At 36.7% G+C, this 19,593-nt stretch overlaps 2 protein-coding genes across 5 annotated transcripts; both read left to right on the plus strand.

The window, feature by feature from the left end:
- The first annotated feature begins 3,881 nt into the window (after window positions 1-3,881).
- LOC126586227 (peptide methionine sulfoxide reductase B5-like) lies at window positions 3,882-5,739 on the plus strand. The gene is made up of 3 exons (XM_050251002.1): window positions 3,882-4,294; window positions 5,160-5,316; window positions 5,419-5,739. Exons 1-3 carry the CDS (start codon window positions 3,954-3,956, stop codon window positions 5,581-5,583), a joined length of 663 nt encoding a protein of 220 aa, XP_050106959.1. The 5' UTR covers window positions 3,882-3,953; the 3' UTR covers window positions 5,584-5,739.
- Window positions 5,740-6,559: 820 nt separating this feature from the next.
- LOC126586216 (K(+) efflux antiporter 3, chloroplastic-like) lies at window positions 6,560-18,495 on the plus strand. Of its 4 annotated transcripts, XM_050250947.1 has the most exons (21): window positions 6,567-6,717; window positions 7,265-7,567; window positions 7,696-7,741; window positions 8,100-8,483; window positions 8,582-8,683; window positions 9,625-9,705; window positions 10,589-10,690; window positions 11,520-11,597; window positions 12,637-12,705; window positions 12,907-12,957; window positions 13,597-13,710; window positions 13,788-13,889; window positions 13,977-14,111; window positions 14,580-14,761; window positions 14,864-14,999; window positions 15,299-15,370; window positions 15,472-15,573; window positions 16,294-16,455; window positions 17,379-17,468; window positions 17,572-17,730; window positions 17,954-18,495. In XM_050250947.1, the coding sequence occupies exons 4-21, from the start codon at window positions 8,133-8,135 to the stop codon at window positions 18,230-18,232; spliced, it is 2,367 nt and encodes a 788-aa protein (XP_050106904.1). In that variant the 5' UTR covers window positions 6,567-6,717; window positions 7,265-7,567; window positions 7,696-7,741; window positions 8,100-8,132; the 3' UTR covers window positions 18,233-18,495. The 4 variants fall into 4 exon arrangements, with proteins under 4 accessions (XP_050106906.1, XP_050106904.1, XP_050106903.1 ...); XM_050250946.1 differs by having other exon boundaries at window positions 7,265-7,741; XM_050250949.1 differs by lacking the exons at window positions 17,379-17,468; window positions 17,572-17,730; window positions 17,954-18,495 and adding exons at window positions 16,541-16,570; window positions 16,642-16,848 and having other exon boundaries at window positions 6,560-6,717; window positions 7,265-7,741; window positions 16,294-16,475.
- The last annotated feature ends 1,098 nt before the right edge of the window (window positions 18,496-19,593 follow it).

Here is a 19,593-nt window from a genome sequence, read left to right on the forward strand (position 1 = left end):
AGCGATAAGGATAAGAAATATACGAATAAATAAAAACCAAAAGTTACTAATGTGCACATGGCTACGTCACCCTCACGTGACGACTAATACGCCTTGATTTTTGGTCGAGGTGTGTCAGTTCTCGTTTCCAAACTCAAGGTGGTACAATAGTTTTGTGCCCAATTATACCACAGATGTAACACTCGTCACTACGGCGAGTGTAAGCAAGGGAACATAAGATGTTATATATGTGGCCAGATTGGACATAAGGCCAGCCAGTTTCCTCGAAATCAGCAGACCCAACTCTCAAGATCAGTACCTAAGCGACATGGTATGGTGATGTTAGTATCAGAATCCTGTTGTAGCATTCAAAATCAAGAATTTTGGACAAACCAGGGATGAGACAATTAAGGTCGAGCCAATCAAAATCAAGAGAATCGAGGATGCCGTGTAGGAGGTCAGCAGACCCAATCACTATGTAAGATGCACAAAATAACCCTGACTTAATAATGGGTACATTGAATGTTCTACACTATTTTGCTAAAGTCATAATTGATTCAAATGCCAACCACTTGGTTATACCTCACTCGTTTTCTTAAAAGACTCAACCATACTCTACTCTTTGAAGGTATGATTTGGAATCTCAATGCCTAGATGTGAAGTTTGTTACAAAGGGAGTACCAAAGATGTCCCGTCCTTGTCGAGGAGGAAGTGATGCTAGCTAATCTTGTTCCTTTGGACATCGCGGATTTTGATGTTATCTTGGGTATAGATTGGCTACGTCACGGTAGGCTTGCTAAGTCTTTGGAACGCAACTTCTTTTTTACGACAATTCACCAATTATTGGTGGTTCTGACATCTACCTAGTAAATGTAGGAATTTAATTTCCTATATTTGTATAAATATCCATCCTGCCTAGGGTGAGAATGTTCTTACCCTGGTGCAAGTTCAATCCCCATTGATTCTCTAATAGATAACCTACTAACACTATAGTTTGTAAAGAAATAAACATTTAATCTATGAACCAAAGAAACGCTTGAATATAAGTTCACTTTCTTTGTAATTTAGGTAACTTTCTCTGCATTTAGACAAATTATGTTACTCCACTAAGTTTTGCCTAACAATTATACAATTAGACAAATTATGTTACTCTTAGGGGTGGGCAAACAAGACCTGGACTCGCGTGTTGAGGCGAATACGTGCGTTTTGGGGAGGGTACAGGACGGGTCAAAAAATTATAAATACAAAACGGGGCGGGGCCGGTCCAAGTAAAAAACGAGGTAGGACGGTTCTAGAAATTGGAGAAAACGGATCCCTGGCCTAGATTGTTAATTTCCTATCTTAATTAAATTTCCATCATCTATCACTTTGTCTCTTTCTTTCTTATCTCGTCCAAACACTCCCAACTTCGTGTTCTTAGACCTAAATTGCAGTGCAGGTGGAAGTCGATCAAGGTCCAAACTTCATATTCGTCAATCTGTTTGCCGTCGTCTTGAATTCTTATTCATCAATCCATTCGTCGTCGTCTATCACCGTCATTGTGACTTTGTGTTCATCGATCCATTCACCATCGTTCGTCTCTTTGTGGTCATTGTGACTTCGTGTTCTTCAATCCGTTCGCCATTATCAGTCCCTGCCTCACACAACTCGAAACTCGAGGTCCCTTTCGCAACTCGAGGATTGAAGTTCGAACACAAATCAAATACCCTGGAAAACCCTAACTCAAAGCTTCCAAAACCTCAACCTAGCCAAGAATCCTTCTCTGCCCGCCCTAGTGGTTGCCATTTCCCTTTTCCATTTCGGATTTCGTTTCATTCGACTTCCAATTTAAACTATAAATTTCCAAATTTTCATCACGAGCCAAATTTAGGGGCTAGGTTTCTTTTTTGTTTCTATAAATGACTCTTCTTTGAGCATACTCTAATTAAAACGACGATGAATTGAACGAGCGAAAGGACCAGAGCTGTCAGACATTCAAGACTCGGGGACCCTTTTGGAATCAGCCCGTTTGAAAAGGGTCGGATTAGGTCTGGTTCTATTTTCTAAAATAGTAAAACAGGTCCGCCTCGCCCCACCCCGTTTCTTTTATAAACGGGTTAGGTCTGATTCCTCTAATTTTGGGCTCGGGTTGGCCCGTGCCCACCTCTAGTTACTCCACTAAGTTTTGCCTCACAATTTGTTCCTTGGTTAAATGATGACATAAGTGTTTAAAATTTTCATTATTGACACCACGTGACATAAACTCAGTTGTTTTTTTTTTTTGAACAAACGGTTTCTTTTACGCTAAGAGGAAGAAGATGGGCTTAGCCTCACAATGAGCTAGCAATAATGTGGTTCAACTTCGTCTTTGGCGAAAATTGAACTTAAGACCTCTCACTTACAAGTGAAGAGAAATACCATGAGACCGTAGTATAAAGTGACATAAGTAGTTGTATTTATATATATTAAATTATATTTTGTAAATTACATGATATAATAATTGATGGTTGAATTTCTTGTTTAAATCATTAAAGAAGATATCCAACCATCAACTGCTAGTTCATGTGCTATACAAAATGCAGTTTAAAAACATAATCGCCCTAGTATTTTTCATTCATAAAACATCAAGATTTTGTTTGGTTAGATATTAAATAGAAGGGTTATACTCTGTTTACTACCCTCATGTTTCGTGGTTTTCAACATTTAGTACATCAAGTTTTTTTCGTCCCAGAGTCATACCTAAAGTGTTAATTTTGGGACAGTCTCATACATCCGTTAGTCAAACTGTTAGTTTTCCCGTTAAGTGATGACGTGGAGCCTATATGGACAATGATTGGGCGCCACGTGTCATTAAAAAAATATTAAAATAATTAATTAAATAAAAGTTAAAAAAAAACCCATCCTTCCTCCCCTCGCCCCCAACCTAGAAGAAGAAGGATGAAGAAGAAGAAGAAGAAGAAAAAAAACTGAATCTGGGAAGAAGAAGAAGAAAAAGAAGAAGAAATAAAACCGAATCTGGGAAGAAGAAGAAGAAGGAGGAGGAAGAAGAAGAAAAAAAAAATTGAATCTGGGAAGAAGAAGAAGAAGAAGAAGAGAGGAAGAAGAAAAAAAAACCGAATTTGGGAAGAACAAGAAGAAGAAGAAGGAGGAGGAAGAAGAAGAAAAAAAAAAAAAAAACCGAATCTGGGAAGAAGAAGAAGAAGAAGATGATGATGAGAGGAAGAAGGAAAAAAAACCGAATCTGGAAAGAAGAAGAAGGATGAAGAAGAAGAAGAAGGAGGAGGAGGAAGAATAAGAAGAAGAAAAAAAGCCGAATCTAGGAAGAAGAAGAAGGAGGAAGAAAAAGAAGAGAGGAAGAAGAAAAAAAAAAACCGAATCTGGAAAGAAGAAGAAGAAGAGAGGAAGAAGAAAAAAAACTGAATCTGGGAAGAAGGAGAAGAATGAGGAGGAAGAAGAAGAAGATAGGAAGAAGAAAAAAAAAAACCAAATTTGCAACCCAGAAGAAGAAGAAGAAGAAAAAAAAAAAAAGGCCCCCCCCGGTGTCCCGCGAACACGATCCACCTATCTTCCTTGTTCTTCTAGGTTGCAGATTCAATTTTTTTTTTCCCTTCTTCTTCTTATCCTGGGTTGGGGGTAGAAGGGATGGGTTTTTTTTTTGTTTTTTATAATTAATATTTAATTAATTATTATAATATTTTTTTTAATGACATGAGGCGCCTAGTCATTATCCATATAGGCGTCACGTCATCACTTAATAGGAGAACTAACAGTTTGATAATTGATGTATGAGATTGTCCCAAAATTAACACTTTAGGTATGACTCTAGGATGAAAAAAACTTGATGTACTAAATGTTGAAAACCACATTAATAGGAGTTTAACCTAAATAGAAAGATTGAAAATTTGAAATTGCTTCAACAAAAATGAAAAATAATAAAAGATGGCTCCCAAATGGCAGGGTGCATTCGATTGCAGTTGAACTAGTCCTATCTTGAAATGGGCTTGCACATTCTGAGGTCATCTCCCCTTTCTTCCTCCAAGACCATAATCTTCAACCCCACCACCATCACACCCACTCTCTCCAACCTCCTCCGCCCTCCAAGCCCTAAACCCGCTTCTCTCTTCCGAACCCATTTCACAACTTTACCTCCAAAACCCATCGCAAGCGTTATACCCGCTGCTGGGTTTGCTGGGTCTTTGCACCGCAGCAAGGGGAGCTTTCGTGGCGGGGTAGTTGTAGCCATGGCTGCACCTGGGTCGGATCAGAAGTCTGAGGAGGAGTGGCGGACCGTGCTCTCTCCCGAGCAGTTTCGGATTCTGAGGCAGAAAGGCACAGAGTAAGGCATTTTTGCAATTGTTGGTTTAGTTGCTTAATTATTTTGATTTAGACTTGCAGTTTTGTTGCATTAATGTATAAATTAGAGAAAGAATTAGCTGTTTTGAAGCATGTTTTGATTTATTTTGTTTATTTAGTTGATTTATTTTTGTCCAGTATAGCAGAGATAGCTGTTTTCCACTAAATGAGGGAATTTCCGTTTTTTATGTAAATATAAGTGGCAAAAACAAGCGTCATTAGGGTTGTTTTTACTCTGTCATATAAAGTATTCTGCTTATAAACATTGGCATGTTGATTGCCATGACTGCCACTTGCTCGAGGAAAGTGATGTTAATATGTTCATATGATATGAGTAGTATCCAAAAACCAAATAATTCAGATTCTGTACTGAAAGCGGCAGGCTTACATGGATTGTCCCGAACAGAAAAAAAGAAAGAAAGAATACCCTTAGATTCATTTCTTTAATATCTGTTATTATCTGTTATAATATGATATGAGTAGTCTCTTACACGTTCAAAGTGTCGTTAATATCTGTTATTTATATTTCATTTCTTTGCTAATATCAAGAGGACCCTTAGATTCATTCTAATTACTGAAACTGTGTGCGAGGAACTTGCGGGACTTATTTCTCCTACTTCCAGTTAAAACACAAAATGAAATACATGATAGGCTTCAATCGAAATCGCTGTTGCCAAGATCTTCAGAAATAAAATGGATTGCTGCATTGAACATCTAAATTAATCTATCTTCAAACTTTCATTACAGAATGTAATGTAACATTCTAACATGCTTAGTACTTTACGATGATTTGTAAATACAAGAACGAAGACTGACTTGTGCTTTGGACATTATTTGGTGCTATAAAGGTATCCGGGCACAGGAGAATATGACAAGTTCTTTGAGGAGGGAATCTATAACTGTGCAGGATGCGGGACTCCTCTCTACAGATCCACAACCAAATTTAATTCTGGTTGTGGCTGGCCAGCTTTTTATGAGGGTCTTCCTGGGGCCATAAATTTTAACGTGAGTAACCTTCCTTGTGGGTAGTCCTTATTTTTTGGTTTTTTAATCTTAATTTAATTGGAGCTATCAGTTTTATTATTGATGAAAATCTTATGCTTTCAGCCAGACCCAGATGGAATGAGGACTGAAATTACATGTGCGGCTTGTGGTGGACACCTGGGTCATGTATTCAAAGGAGAAGGTTTTCCAACACCCACAGATGAACGCCATTGCGTCAATAGTATTTCACTCAAGTTTGCCCCTCCCACTTCTAATCCATCTCAGTGAAGCGTTTGTTCCTCCCAGTTCTAATTCATCTCAGCGAATCCCTTTGCATATTACATTTCAATATCGTAAGTTACTGTCAATAAAGTGGTTGTCACGTAAAGAATAAAGATTGATGGTAAAACTTTTTGTGCTAATGCTGTCGTTCTTCTTTTTGTATGCCTCAACTAACACATAATTTCACCAAATGGGTTTTCTTTTGCTCCCATTCCACCAGCCATCCCAGATTATGTTCTGTCTGGGTTCTGATGTATAGAAATGGACTAATGTATAGTATTTATGCTTTGCATCCTTGCTTTAACGGAAGATTTGTGTAAAATGATAACAAGGTTTTGTTCGTTTGTCGTAGGGAAACCCTTATATGATGTCTATTGAGTAAAAGGAAAATCTTGCGTCCGTCCTCAATGTAAAGACTTAAGCTGCTGCTCAGGTTTATTACTGTGAGAGGGTTGCAGTAAATATCCATCCATTTTGTGTGTGAATTTCTTTACATGTTTCGTGCGGTAGAGCTTGAAAGGATTTTGTAGAAAGACAACCTTCGGAATCAGGGCACACGAAAGTGCAATTTGAACTAAAAAGGCATTAGTCGGTTAAGGTTTGATTACAAATAAGACATGGATTAAGGACAACACAGCAGAGCGAGCTTCTATATTTTACCTTGAATGCTGTTGCCAATGACAGTTTCCTCAAGTTTCTATATTGTAGCTGCATGGCTGAGGATGATGCCTTCTTTTTCATATGTGGTTTCGAGTAGGTTTCCAAGATGAGAAACCTAGAAAAACTCGGAATTGTGCTACTGAATTCAAAAGAATTGTTATAAGCACTCTGAAAAAGTTATATGCACTCTAACCTCGCTCATTCGTCCTAATACCCGATAATGAAGTGCGATAGTTGATTAAAAAATGGAGAGGCTTTAAGCACAACCCATGGAAGCGGAAACGCCGTGAATCTTGAGGTGCTCTGTGTTTCCAGTGGTGGACGAGTGAGGAACGTGTAAGAACCTGTCCTTGGGAGGCGAACAACAGCTGGAAACTGCTGCTAGTACCCCGGGGACCGGCAAGAGGGATGGTTTGTAATCATCCCCTCCCACGGGACTACTCAAATGAAAGCTTCAGAGGAAGCACGGTGTTAAATGAGGTTAGAAGCGGGTTTTTTTTTGCTTCATATTCATTCAGTCATCGCTCATCTTACGACATTACCTAGAGAGCATGTTCACTTACCATGTATGAAAATAGGAATGGTTACCAACAATTTTAGGTATTAGTAACTTGAAAAATGAAGGTATCCCATTAACATATGGGACCTAGGACCCGTTTGGAAGTGTTTTTAAAATGGTTGAAAACGCTTTTGATGAAATGTTTTTGAAATCAGTCCCCAGTAAAAATCTGTGGATCCTAGAAAAGCGCTTTAAGTGCTTCTTGCAAGAAGCACATAATGGTTCTTCTTCCGAAAAACACTTAAAAGTGATTTTGGCACTCAAAATCAATGTCATCAAAAACGCTTTTAGTTATTCCAAAAGCACTTCCAAACGAGTCATCATTCACATCCTCGCCCATTCTAATTTCATACCTATGCTGGCTGTTGGTAAAAGCTAAAGCCAATTTCACCAACAAAAAGGAAACTTGCACAAACATTGGTGGTGATTGTTTTTTTTATTCTCTTATCTGCTAAAAATTCTTGTCAGATAATTACAAGTGGCAAGGTCTTTGCAGCCTTGGAAATCGCCAGGTGGACAGTATTAAGGAAAAATCAGATTGGCTTTTGTCATTTAGTTGACGTGACTTGAAACCCATTTTTCGTTGCTCCAACGCCTGCCTTTCCTCCACAAACTGTCAACACACACAGTCGCATGCAATCCAAGCTTATTGGATTAAATCTCTCTCTCTCGTTTCAAACACATTGGCAGGCAGGAGGCCTCAAACGTGTGCACTTTTCGTCCTCAGCTTTTGCTTCTCCCTCTCCTTCTCTCCCATCTTTTACTAAGAAGGTTCAAATGATTTAGCTCTCTGTGTTTTCCTCAAATATTTGCATAAGTAAATTGTGGGTTTTGTAAGAAAAAGCAACATAGGTCGTGGGTTTTTCTTTTCTTCAATGTGGGTTTTCTTCTGTCATCAGCCTCAGCACTCTGTTGGAGTCAGTCACCTATTTTGAAAGCTCTAAGGTAAATATGCTTCTACTTGTTATCCTTTTTCTGTATATTTCATGCGTACCAAATGATGAACTGAAAAGATGTTGTCTTTCTTTTGTACCTGGTGACCATCACCATCAGTAGGGAACAAGACTTCAAACTTTCATTTATGCGCTTAACATTTTGCCAATTTTTCCTTATATTATGTCAAGTTTTCAATCCACAACAGGAAACCAGAACATGCAATCAGCCAAAGTTTCGGAAATTTTGTTTAAAATTGAAAGCCATTAAGTTTTCGATTCTTCTTTGTTCCTGCATTTGGATAGTGGAGTAAGCTAGTCAAAATTGCTTAAGTTAATCTAGCCTATATCTTGTCTTCTCTTCCTTGCAGGGATACAACACTATCAAACAAAAGAGCCCATTTATGGCCTGCTCTCTGTCCATATCACGGTTTTCTGGGTGTTCTTTTATTCCGTATTCCAGTAACCAGCAAGTGCATCCGTTATCATATGCCACTAATTACAAGACAAGGCATCCCCCTTTTGTTGCAAGAAACTTCTTGGGAAATCCTTTACTAGCTTCCTCTGTATGCGGATGGAGAGGACTTTATTTCTCAAACCACCAACCAGTCCTTTCAAAAAGATTGCGGATACATGCAGGACTTGATGTTGCCAGCGCTGGTGATGTCATTAGTGATTTGGGATTTGATACTTTGACGTTCTTAGCTGTTACTGTCATTATCGTTCCAGCATTCAAGATCATTAAAGCTAGTCCTGTAAGACTGTTGTTGTATCGTACCTATAATATTGTTATTTTTAAAATTTACATGAGATCACTTCTTAGATGAAATACAGTATATGTTGTGGTTTTCAGATACTTGGTTTCTTCTTTGCGGGGATTACACTCAATCAATTTGGCTTGATTCGGAATCTTACAGATGTGAAAGTGTTGTCTGAATGGGGCATTCTTTTCTTGGTAAGCATACTTTGTTGATGTATACTGTTGTAGAATTTAACAATATCAGGCCTTCTATTTTTATGCTGTACCTGTACCATGTCTATGAATACTGCAAATTCATCACCTTACTTTGTGAACCTGTGATAGTCCTCAGTGTTAGCTTGATATGCATTATTGGTTTTTTTTATTTTATTTTTTGTTTTCATAGAGATTTGACTCAAGAACAAAGTGGAGACTAAATGCCATTATTCCAAATGGTCATTGCCGATATACGTAGTTGGTGTATTCCCTAACAACTTAACCCTTTTGGGGTTCAGTAGTTTTCTAACATGGTATCAGACCCTTGATCGCATGAGGGCATGCCTTGAACCTCCTACTGGCATTCCCCATCCTTTTCTGGTTAGGGAGGTGCAGGTAAGGAGGGAGGGTGTTAGCTTTATATGCATGCTTGGCTCATTCTCTAACTTAAGTTTTTGAGGTCTAGTGGTTGCCTAACACTTGAGATAAACCAAAAAATTCTTTTTCCATTACGCAGACAGAACATTTTCCTTTTCCTTTGGGCCACCCTAGTGTACTTCGTAGAAAGAATGAAAATTATTTTTTCTTGTATGTACTTTTTGATGCTCAAAGATAAGTACATCCATCTTAAATTAGTTTTCTGTTGGTTAATTACCGGATTTACCTAACTGTGACACCGAGTAAGAAAGGTGGCAAATATTTAGGGTTCACTGGCTGGACTTACTGAGGATTATGGACAGGGAAAATACCTGGGGAGCATCCTCTGCTTTGCATAGTTTTTTCTTTGTCGCTTGAGCCATTTTTCTTTCTGCAATTTGTGTTCTCCCATAAGTTAAAGAATATGATTTTCTGAAGAAGCTTATATTCCTCTGATGGTGATATGTTGGTGCATACCTTTTACATTGTTTTTGTTTTGTTTGACTGTTATGTTTCCCTTTCAGCTGTTTGAGATGGGCTTGGAGCTTTCATTTTCGCGTCTGAAGGCTCTTGCAAAATTTGCCTTCGGAATGGGATTAACTCAGGTAATTTGTAGACAAAAAGCAATACTTGGTGTTTCTAGTATCTATCTGGTTGTGTAAATTAGAGGATAGTATTCCCTTTATTGAGGATAATTATGAAATTCAAACTGGAGTAGTTATGGTATCATCAGATATATATGTCATAGAGCTGGAAAAATGTACTTTTTGAGGTTATTTCATGCTTTATGGTTTTATTTGAATTCCAGAAAGCTATAAGGCACCCAAAGAAAGAAAGAAGATGAAGAGTATTCATAAGGAATAGAATAAGATAGGAATTGAGTTGCTAATAAGCAGCAGGAAGAAATGGACGTTGCATTTCAATGTTTTATTTGCTTAACAAACTAATTGAATGGAACACAATAATTTAATGATATTTTTATGTATCTCATTTATGAAAAGTTATTTATATAAACGAATTACTTTTCAGTAACAAATATCATTTTTAGATCTCTCTATGTGAATTACTTTTCAGTAACAAATATCATTTTTAGATCTCTCTACGTGTGTGCAAGTGTGTGTGTGTGTGATCAATAAGGGTTAATAAGATTATTATTAAAGTAAGTTCTGAACTTCTGATTGAACAGGCATTGGGACATTTTCATTTCTTAAGGGCAAAGGCTCTTGCAATACCTTTGTTGTGCGAAAATTCCATGAACGGTTATTTTAGTCTACCTGGAAGTGTATTTGGTGCTGTTTGATTAATATTTTTAAACATCTTCGAATAGCGCCATTGTCATTACGTAGTCATATAATTGCTCTTTGCCCATCTTTTATGCTAAGCTTCTGTTTGCAGTTTATGAATGCTGCAAAAATTGCATGGAAAACACAAATGACCATTCTATAGTGTTGCTTGAATTACTGACCTTATTTTTTTTCCCTCTTGAAGGTCGTATTATCTACTCTTGCTTTCACAGCCTTCGAACTTCCACCTAATGGGGCTATTGGAACCCAAATTTTGACGTTCCTCTTTAACTCAAGGCCTGATTTGGTGAGAGCTCTGTTCCATAGAACACTTTTAGCATTTGTTTCATCTGTATGTAACAAGATAGTACCATTCGTCTGCTCTTGTTATATATTTTTGAATCTTTGATTTAGTTACTTGTTTGATTCCACTTTATATAGTTTCCAGGCTTGCATCCACATTAGGTGCAGTGTTGATAGTTTTCTTCAACTACTCTCTTCTTTTAGTTTCAACTTATGGGAACCATACTTTTTAACTTGAATAAGATTTGAGCTAATGGGCAAGGTCACTAAGCTAGTGGCTAGTTGAACATATTAGGTCTTATATTATTTTTATCCGTCCTTTCTGTCCATAAATTCGGGTGGTATTACTTTTGTGTTCTTTGTTTGATATATTTTTGGTTTTTGGTTCATTGGAAGGGTTCAAGCTCTGCGCCTATCTTATTCCTAATCCATTACCATTATCCCACCCTCCCTCACAAATAACCCGAGGAGTATAGTTTAGTTTGTAGCCCAAGTGTCCTATGTACATTGAAGGGGTTCAAGCTCTGAACCCATCCTAATGCTAACCCATTACTTCACCCTCCCTCACATCTTGGGCTAACTCTACGAGTATAATTTAGTTATAGTGGTAAATTGTAATCCAATTTTCTTTATTATCTTTATCCAAGTGCTTGTCCTGGTAAAAATATTCAAGTATGATAGATTTGTTTTGTTAAGTTAGTAAGTCTTCTTGATGTTTAAAATCACTATCTGTTGGTCTTTCAGTGTCACCAACTGGAGTGTGATACAGATAGACCTCTGTCCTTGTCCTAGCCATTTTTAATTTTTATTTTATGTTCTTCCTTTCGTAATAGGTCAACATTAGAAGCGTTGATGAAGCCGTAGTGATTGGTGCTGCTCTCTCTCTGTCTTCTTCAGCTTTTGTACTTCAGGTAATTTAAATATGGAACCGCAGAATTTTTCAAATGAAGAAATCTGTTTCAATTAGCTGCTATTATGATTCCAGATATAGTGGTGCAAGAAAATGGTTAGTTATATTCGAGGAAAAGTGATCATTCCTTCTTTCTTCCACTGTTCTGTTTCAATTAGCTGCTATTATAAATATTTCATTTTCTTTTACTATTCTTTTGCTTTCCAAGTTTTAGTAAGGATCCCCTATGACGATAGTTTACTTCTTACAAGGGGTAATAGGCAATCTATATAGATGCAGATCACACCATGACATTTCAGTTGTTGGGTTAACCTGACCAGGAATTTAGCTGTACTGGCTTTAAACTTTAAAGTCCTTTTCACAGTTAAGGATGCTTTGTTGTCAAGCTTTAAAACCATGCTTTCAAGCTAGTTGCCCAAAACCTCAATCACCATACATATTGTACGAACTATGACATATAGTACTCATATGCTGTCTATTACATATTATTTGTAACAAATGTTTTCACATTTTTAAATCGAAGCTGAACCTATTAATCTAAAAAGGAGATTAACTGTTTTAATTAATTGCCAAATACGCCTGAATGTTAACAATATAATGGTAGAAATAGTTGTCTAAGGAAGCGGTGGAAGGGTTTGCTGTTTTATCGTTGGTATTAATGGTGCTTGTATGACTTGATTATAACACCTTACCAGCAAATAAAGCATAACAATTTAGTAAGAATTGACAATAAGTATGCATGTGTATATTATCCGCTTCCCAGCATATCATATCTTTTATCCAAATTTTGGTCCCTTGAATGGGCATAATCCATGTAACACGTTACTCATATAAGATCCTAGTTTGGGAATTTCACTGTCTTATTTTTTGAGAGTATCCAGTATTTCAATTTCATTAACTTTGTACCTTCACAAGTTCTAAAATGGACAACAATGCAGAGTGTCTACTTTATTCCTTGTACCAATAAATTTTCTGTTAATTTATATGTAATATATTTTAATGACCATTTGATATCGCTGCTTACATAGCATAATATATAGCTACTTGCAGAGAAAGGTGAACTCCCTACAAGATTTGGGTCAGCAACTTTAGGGATACTTCTTTTACAGGTTCTATTTCAAACCACGCACGGAGTTATATTTGTTTCTTCTTTTCATTTTTGGTTTTGTTTTGATTGAATTGAATGGAATAAGCTGTGGTATTGCATTTTGTTTACTTCCCATTCTGGATTTTGATAAGGTCACCATGCAAAGTATACAACAAGAGTATGATGTCAATAACTTTTGGCCCCCACGACTTGATATTTGCAGGACATAGCAGTCGTACCTCTCTTAGTCATACTTCCAGTGCTGGAAAGCCAGGTATATGAGAAAATCAACTAATTTTTTTATAACTACGTAATTACGGTTGATTGTACAATTGTGTTAATGTCATTAGGATTACTGAATACTGATGGTAGAACACAAAATCATTGCCTCCTATATATAATAAAAAAAGAATTAATCGTATGACCATGAATACTGGGTGGTTGTCTCTTTAAGATGACAGACCACTGTTCATCTCATTATGTAATCTGTGCAATGTCTTCTGTGAAGAGAATGGAGTATGTAAGAAAGAAATTCTAGTGAAAATCCAACGTAAAACTCAAATTGATTTGGCAATTTTCAATTCTAATTTCTAGGTCTGATCCAAAATATATCATCGGTGAAGGATACTTACTGCTGGAAAATATCACTCTATTTGTGGGGAATTTTATTTTTGGATGAAGCTAGCTTCTATTCTGTTAAATTATTAATACAGAAGACCTGTTTTTATTATCAACGGCTTCATGTTTTGAGTAAATTTTATTTTATCAACCATCCCTGATTTGTGTCGTGACTTTTTGCACCTTTTATCTTGACTGTGCTGTTTTATTTCTTTTCGTTTTCTTTTTAAACATTTTATCTGCTTTCAGACACTAGTCACTCATTCAGCATTCCTTCATTTTTTATTTTCTTCAGAACCTAGCAGAGGAAAGTATATGGCCAATGCTTCTGAAGGAAAGTCTAAAAGCCTTAGGTGGACTTGGTATTCTTTCTCTTGGAGGAAAATTCCTTCTTAGACGAGTTTTTGAGGTGCACATGGCAAACAGAACGGCTTAAACTCCTTATATATTTTATTTCTGACCACTAAATTAAGTTTGTCAAATCAGTTTGTGGCAGAAGCAAGGAGCTCTGAGGCTTTTGTTGCACTTTGCTTATTGACAGTTGCCGGGACCTCACTTCTCACCCAGAAGTTGGGTTTCAGTGACACGGTTTGATATTCCTTCTCATAGATGTAGAATATCTGAGATTATTACCTCCTCTATCTATGTAATAGTTGAGTTTCACTATATATGCAGCTTGGAGCATTTTTGGCTGGAGCACTGTTAGCGGAAACAAATTTCCGGACACAAATTGAAGCTGATATAAGGCCATTTCGAGGCCTACTTCTTGGATTATTTTTTGTAACTACTGGGACGTCCATTGACACGCAGGTATATAAGTACTGTTTAGTTTCGAACATCGTTTGATGTTTCTGGTTTCAAGCTTCTTTTCTAAACTTTTCTTTTCTGAAAAGCAATTTTTGGATACTTGTGTGGCTGCCTGCTTGTTTTCACACGGTTCTCTTTGTTAAATGTTTCAATGACAGAATACTGTTAGTGAACTAAGGCACCAAAATGGTCTCTAATTTATTTTTGTATGAAACCAGTAAACTTGGTTATGCCTATGCATTTCATTCTGTTTCCTTTAATTATTTTATTGATCTGGTAAGTGATCCTATTGTCTTGATAAATAACCAAATAAAGATTTTTTGACCTGTGTGACATGAACATATCTATCTTCGTGTTCGGTTCTCATATACAAAATTTACAGATGCACCAATAATAGAAAAAAGCAGAATAATCATTCATAATTTAGCCTTCCTTTTCTCTTATACAAGTCATATATTCTTTTATATGCAGCTTCTTTTCCGAGAGTGGCCGAATGTGCTTTCTCTCTTGGCAGGTTTGATTGTCATCAAGACACTGATAATAACAGCAATAGGCCCTCGTGTTGGACTTACTTTACAAGAAAGTGTAAGAATAGGACTGCTTCTATCTCAAGGAGGCGAGTTCGGATTTGTAGTTTTTTCACTTGCAAATAGGTGAGTTATAACTCATAACTCATTATATCAAACAAAGAATAACATGATTGAACATGTCAAGATTTCTATCTGTTTAACTAACTTCCTGCCTTGTCAAAACAGGCTTGGTGTACTGCCACTCGAGCTTAACAAGTTGCTTATAATTGTTGTTGTCTTGTCAATGGCATTGACCCCATTGCTTAATGATGCTGGAAGAAGGGCTGCTGAATTGATTGATGACAAATTTGGTGCCGAGGATGTAAGTTCCTACATCAAGTAGGAATTGATTGATGATAAATCTGGCATTGATTTTTCATGCATCAACTCTTTAAATTACAAGGCCATAACATTACTTGTTTAACGTTTTATCAGAAACTGAACATAACCATTTGAAGTTTCTTCACTCTAAACAATTTTTTTCTACTTTTCTTTTTAATAATTATTTATGATAAATCATAAAGTACAACCATCCAGTTTTTCTGAATTAGTTTTTTATTTATAATATTCTCATATATTCAGTTTCAATTTAGTGCCTGAATTTTGAACAATTGTGTACAGAAAACTGCTGAGGTGGTGAACTTTGATTCAAGTGAACCTGTTGTTATTCTTGGATTTGGACAAATGGGCCAGGTAAGGTTAACTTATGTTCTTCTGCAAGATTATAATTGCGAGTGAGCTGTGGGTCTCCGATCCTATTCTAATTCCTTTTGCTCTCTTTCCTTCATGTCCAGGTCCTTGCCAATTTCTTGTCCACCCCATTGGCTTCCGGGATAAATAGCGATAATCTGGGATGGCCGTTTGTAGCTTTTGATCTGGATCCTTCTGTGGTGAAGGTCAATGAAATTTATTTTCGTTGCTTTCTATGTTAAAGAGGATTTTATATGAATGATTGCTTGCTCAGTACGAAATATTTGAATGACTTCTTTTTTAGTCTGAAATGGTTGATGGCTTGTAATAAAGCAAGTGAAATCTTCTTAATTGCCATAATTAATTGAGGAAGTCTGGTTTTAATAACTTTAACAGAACAGTGGATTTTGAATTGTCACGTATAAAGTACTATATAATTTTACACCCCTTGAGAATGAAATGATTGTCACCCTCCAAATTGGTTTTTGTATAGTTGTAATATTTTCTGATAGCATGAAAACAGTAAGGACCTCATCAACAATGCAGTAATTTCAATGTCATATATGTTATATTTAACAAGCCTCAAGAGCTAAACTGTGGTAGACACACCTTCTAATCTAGATATCATATGTTGTTTGGGGACTCTAATTAATAATTGCATTAGAAGCTGGGAATCAGTGATGAAAAAGTCAAATATGCTTAATATGCAGATTGGAATTTGCTACCCAGATAAAGTTTATTATTGTTTTCATTTTATTTTCCTTAAACCTTGTTAGTTTTTTTATTGACACTGAAGTTTGACATCTTCTTTAAACAAAAGGAAAATCTATATATTTATTGCAGTTCTTTTTGTCTTTTACGTATTTTAAGGATAAATTGATATCCTTGGTGATGACATTAAACTATTTTCACCATTCCATTTACAGGCGTCTAGGGAACTTGGTTTTCCAATTCTGTATGGGGATGGATCACGTCCAGCAGTTTTGCAATCTGCTGGCATCGCTTCCCCAAAAGCTGTCATGGTTATGTACACTGCGAGGAGTAAAACTACTGAGGCCGTTCAAAGGCTTCGACATGCTTTCCCAGCGGTAATGATCTCTCTCTCTCTCTCTCTCTCTCTCTCTCTCTCTCTCTCTCTCTCTCTCTCTCTCTCTCTCTCTCTCTCTCTCTCTCGTCAATCCATTATAAGCACATAGGATGCAATCACACAAAGTAGACAGAAAAAGTCCTTGCCTTGTGACAAAACAATAAGAGGACTGAAACTGTATTTGGGTTCACTAGAAGCCACATCAAAGAGAAAAAATTGTTCTCAGGAGCTTGTGAATTTCAGTGCTTGTGATTTGATAGAGACATTTTTCCTTTATCAAACATGTTGTTTTATATGCAAGGTCCATGTTATCCAATCTTGGGCTAAAAGCACAGGTTTCAAACTTGCTATTGCTGCATGAATTATCCTTGAATTGAGCTTCTCTTATTTTGGATTTCAATTCAATGTAGGACATTCAGTGGTTTTTAAACCCATTTTGGGATGAAGCCTGATATTGTTTTTGTTTTGCTCTTCTTTATACGGTTTTCCACTGACTTTGGAACATGTCTGTGTGTGTGCGCGCGCTCGTGTGGGGACGGGGTTTGCAGTATGCATTATCTTCATTCCAGCTCTTCTGTATTCATCTGGACCCTGACGTGGTTTAGTTATGCAGCTTACAATCATAGAAGTTTAGAGTAAGAAATATTACTTATTGATACACACCAAGTGAGATCATACAATTTGTGCCTCAAGGAGTTTCCCATTGAACTCTGATTTGAAGGGCACTGTAGAACCAATAAATTTGATTTGACATCCAATTCAATTTGAGAGTCCCAGTCCTTTTCGGCTATACATTGATTGTACCAGCTCAAGTACTATGAAGGCTAAATTCCTGCCAATATCATTTCCTTTCTTCCGGATTTTAAACCCTTTCGTATACTTCTCCACTGTGGTCTGAATGTGGTAAAAGTTCTGTATTGGCAGATCCCAATTTATGCCAGAGCTCTGGATCTCAAGCACCTTTTAGAACTGAAGCAATCAGGTGCAACAGATGCTATTCTGGAAAGCGCAGAGGTATCAAATTAATTGATTGTTATTGTTTGCGTTATTGAATACATAACTAACAAGTCTTTTTTTAATACAATTTGACACCAGACTAATCTTTTAATTCATGCAGACGAGTTTGCAGCTGGGCTCCAAGCTTTTGAAAGGGTTTGGAGTTATGTCCGATGATGTGAACTTTCTTCGTCAACTCATTCGGGATTCCATGGAGCTCCAAGCTCAAGGAGTGAGCAAAACTGATGATAAAGAACTTAATGATTTGCAACCGATGCAGGTACTTGCAAGCATCCTACACTGAAATTGCTTTGTCTAATCTTATTGCTCATTATCTTTCCCTCTCGTTTTCATTGTTTCTTGTATAATCATGCGACCTTGGATACCCTTTGTGACATTTTGAAGACGCAGAAGTTATAGCAATGTCGAGTTGAGCTACTAGAATTATTATGTAAATCTTATTGATACAATGCAGTAGAATAACTATTGGTTTGGTTGACAAGGTGAGAGTTGCGGACTTAATTGATGACGCTGTACCCCTTTCACCAACTCCATCAGAAGACAAATCATGGGGGGTAAACCAGGAAGATGCTTCTTATAGCGTGGCGTTTGAGGGGGATGTGGATGAAGCAAAGCATGACAGTGAGCTCCACCGGTCAGGGCATACAGAAGAAAAAGAAGAAGTTTCACATCGCGGCTTAGATACAGAGAACGGTATTGCAATGAAATCACAAGACGTTGAGGGATCAACCTCTTGCGTAACAACAAAGGATGAACTGTGATTAAGGAGGGAAAATAGTTTATAAGCTTGATTTTTCGGTCAAAGTGAAATCATAATTCCTTGATGAAGGTGTCAAAAACTAGTCTGTTTTGCTTGAGACTAGCAATGCGCGCAGGAACAAACTAAACTCTCGGACACTCTTTGTTTCAGGAAACGGAGCAAGGGGTGCTAATTCTTCTTATCAACCCACAGGCTTGTATATTTTTTCAATTTTTTGTTTCCTGACAATGCTCGAGAAATATATGATAGAATGTTTTAGTTTTACTGTTTTTTTCCTTCCTTTTGTTCCGAAGTCTTAAACCATGTGGTTTACACCAAACCAAAAACAAAGGTGCACGCAGAAAAAACAATGGAAATGATACACACACCCTTTTTAGCCTCATACACACATGTTTAATTTTGTTTGTCGTTTTCGTTTGATTTATTCAATCCAATAGTCATAAATAAAGAAGGGTATATGAAAAGTTAAAAGTTGTGTATGAGACTTTCATACAACGTTAGAAATCCGGTTCAAAAAAGAATCCTCTCCTTCCAACACAAAATTGAAAGAAAAGAGAATTTTTTAAGATTTTTCCATGAAACATGGGTCATCCCACCATTAACCAAATGAAAAAGTGAGTTGAAAAACATGTCCATATGTCCGCTGATGGAAAATATAGAACAAGCATGAAAAAGAGGGTGCTTGCTGTACAACATGACTCTTTATGCTTTTATTCTTGGGGACTTTAATGAAAAGTTTCCGGTATTGTTCACTTTAACGAAAAACCACATTTTTACACTAAAAAGTCAATCACTATTCACTTTACCCTTTATTTTGTCCTTATCGTTAAAACTCAAAGTTTTCAAGCCATTTTCATTAGTTTTTCTTTTATTCTTTGGTTGTGCAAGGGGAAGAGTAAAGTTGGCACAAATTGTTTATTGAGATGAGTATAGAAAAAATGGGAAGATTTTTACGTTATGAAGGTCTCTTTATATAAGAAAGCCTTATCATTCGTAAAAAAATAATTGGCCCTCATTCATTTTACTATTTCATTCCTCTAAGACTTATTTTATTTGTTACTTAGTCTTACGGTCTAGTAATATTTCTCTTCACTGCTAAATGAAAGATCTTAGGTTCGATTCTTTAATTGGTGTCGCTGAAGACTTCAACTGCACATTGCTTTGTTTCTTCGTGCATTTATATGTATGACAATCACACCACAACATATCAATCATTTGTCCTAGTATTCTAAACCAAGACTAATTTATTGAGAATGTGTTTCGATCCTCTGCAAGCACACGCAGAGAATCGAATTCCCCACAAACAAAATAGGAATCTTAAACGCAGACTTCGGTTTTGTTTTATTTCTCTAATTTTTGGAA

The sequence above is a fragment of the Malus sylvestris genome, chromosome 10, assembly GCF_916048215.2.
Source record: "Malus sylvestris chromosome 10, drMalSylv7.2, whole genome shotgun sequence".
NCBI classification, from domain to species: Eukaryota; Viridiplantae; Streptophyta; class Magnoliopsida; order Rosales; family Rosaceae; genus Malus; species Malus sylvestris.

What these genes read in the sequence shown, in the direction of transcription:
- LOC126586216 (XM_050250946.1), top strand. Translation starts at nt 8,133, where the DNA reads ATGGCCTGCTCTCTGTCCATATCACGGTTTTCTGGGTGTTCTTTTATT. An exon ending in GTTTTTTCACTTGCAAATAG is followed by an intron (nt 14,762 to 14,863) that starts GTGAGTTATAAC and finishes TTGTCAAAACAG; the next exon opens with GCTTGGTGTACTGCCACTCG. An exon ending in TGGATCCTTCTGTGGTGAAG is followed by an intron (nt 15,574 to 16,293) that starts GTCAATGAAATT and finishes TTCCATTTACAG; the next exon opens with GCGTCTAGGGAACTTGGTTT.
- LOC126586227 (XM_050251002.1), top strand. Translation starts at nt 3,954, where the DNA reads ATGGGCTTGCACATTCTGAGGTCATCTCCCCTTTCTTCCTCCAAGACC. An exon ending in CTGAGGCAGAAAGGCACAGA is followed by an intron (nt 4,295 to 5,159) that starts GTAAGGCATTTT and finishes GGTGCTATAAAG; the next exon opens with GTATCCGGGCACAGGAGAAT. An exon ending in CTGGGGCCATAAATTTTAAC is followed by an intron (nt 5,317 to 5,418) that starts GTGAGTAACCTT and finishes TTATGCTTTCAG; the next exon opens with CCAGACCCAGATGGAATGAG.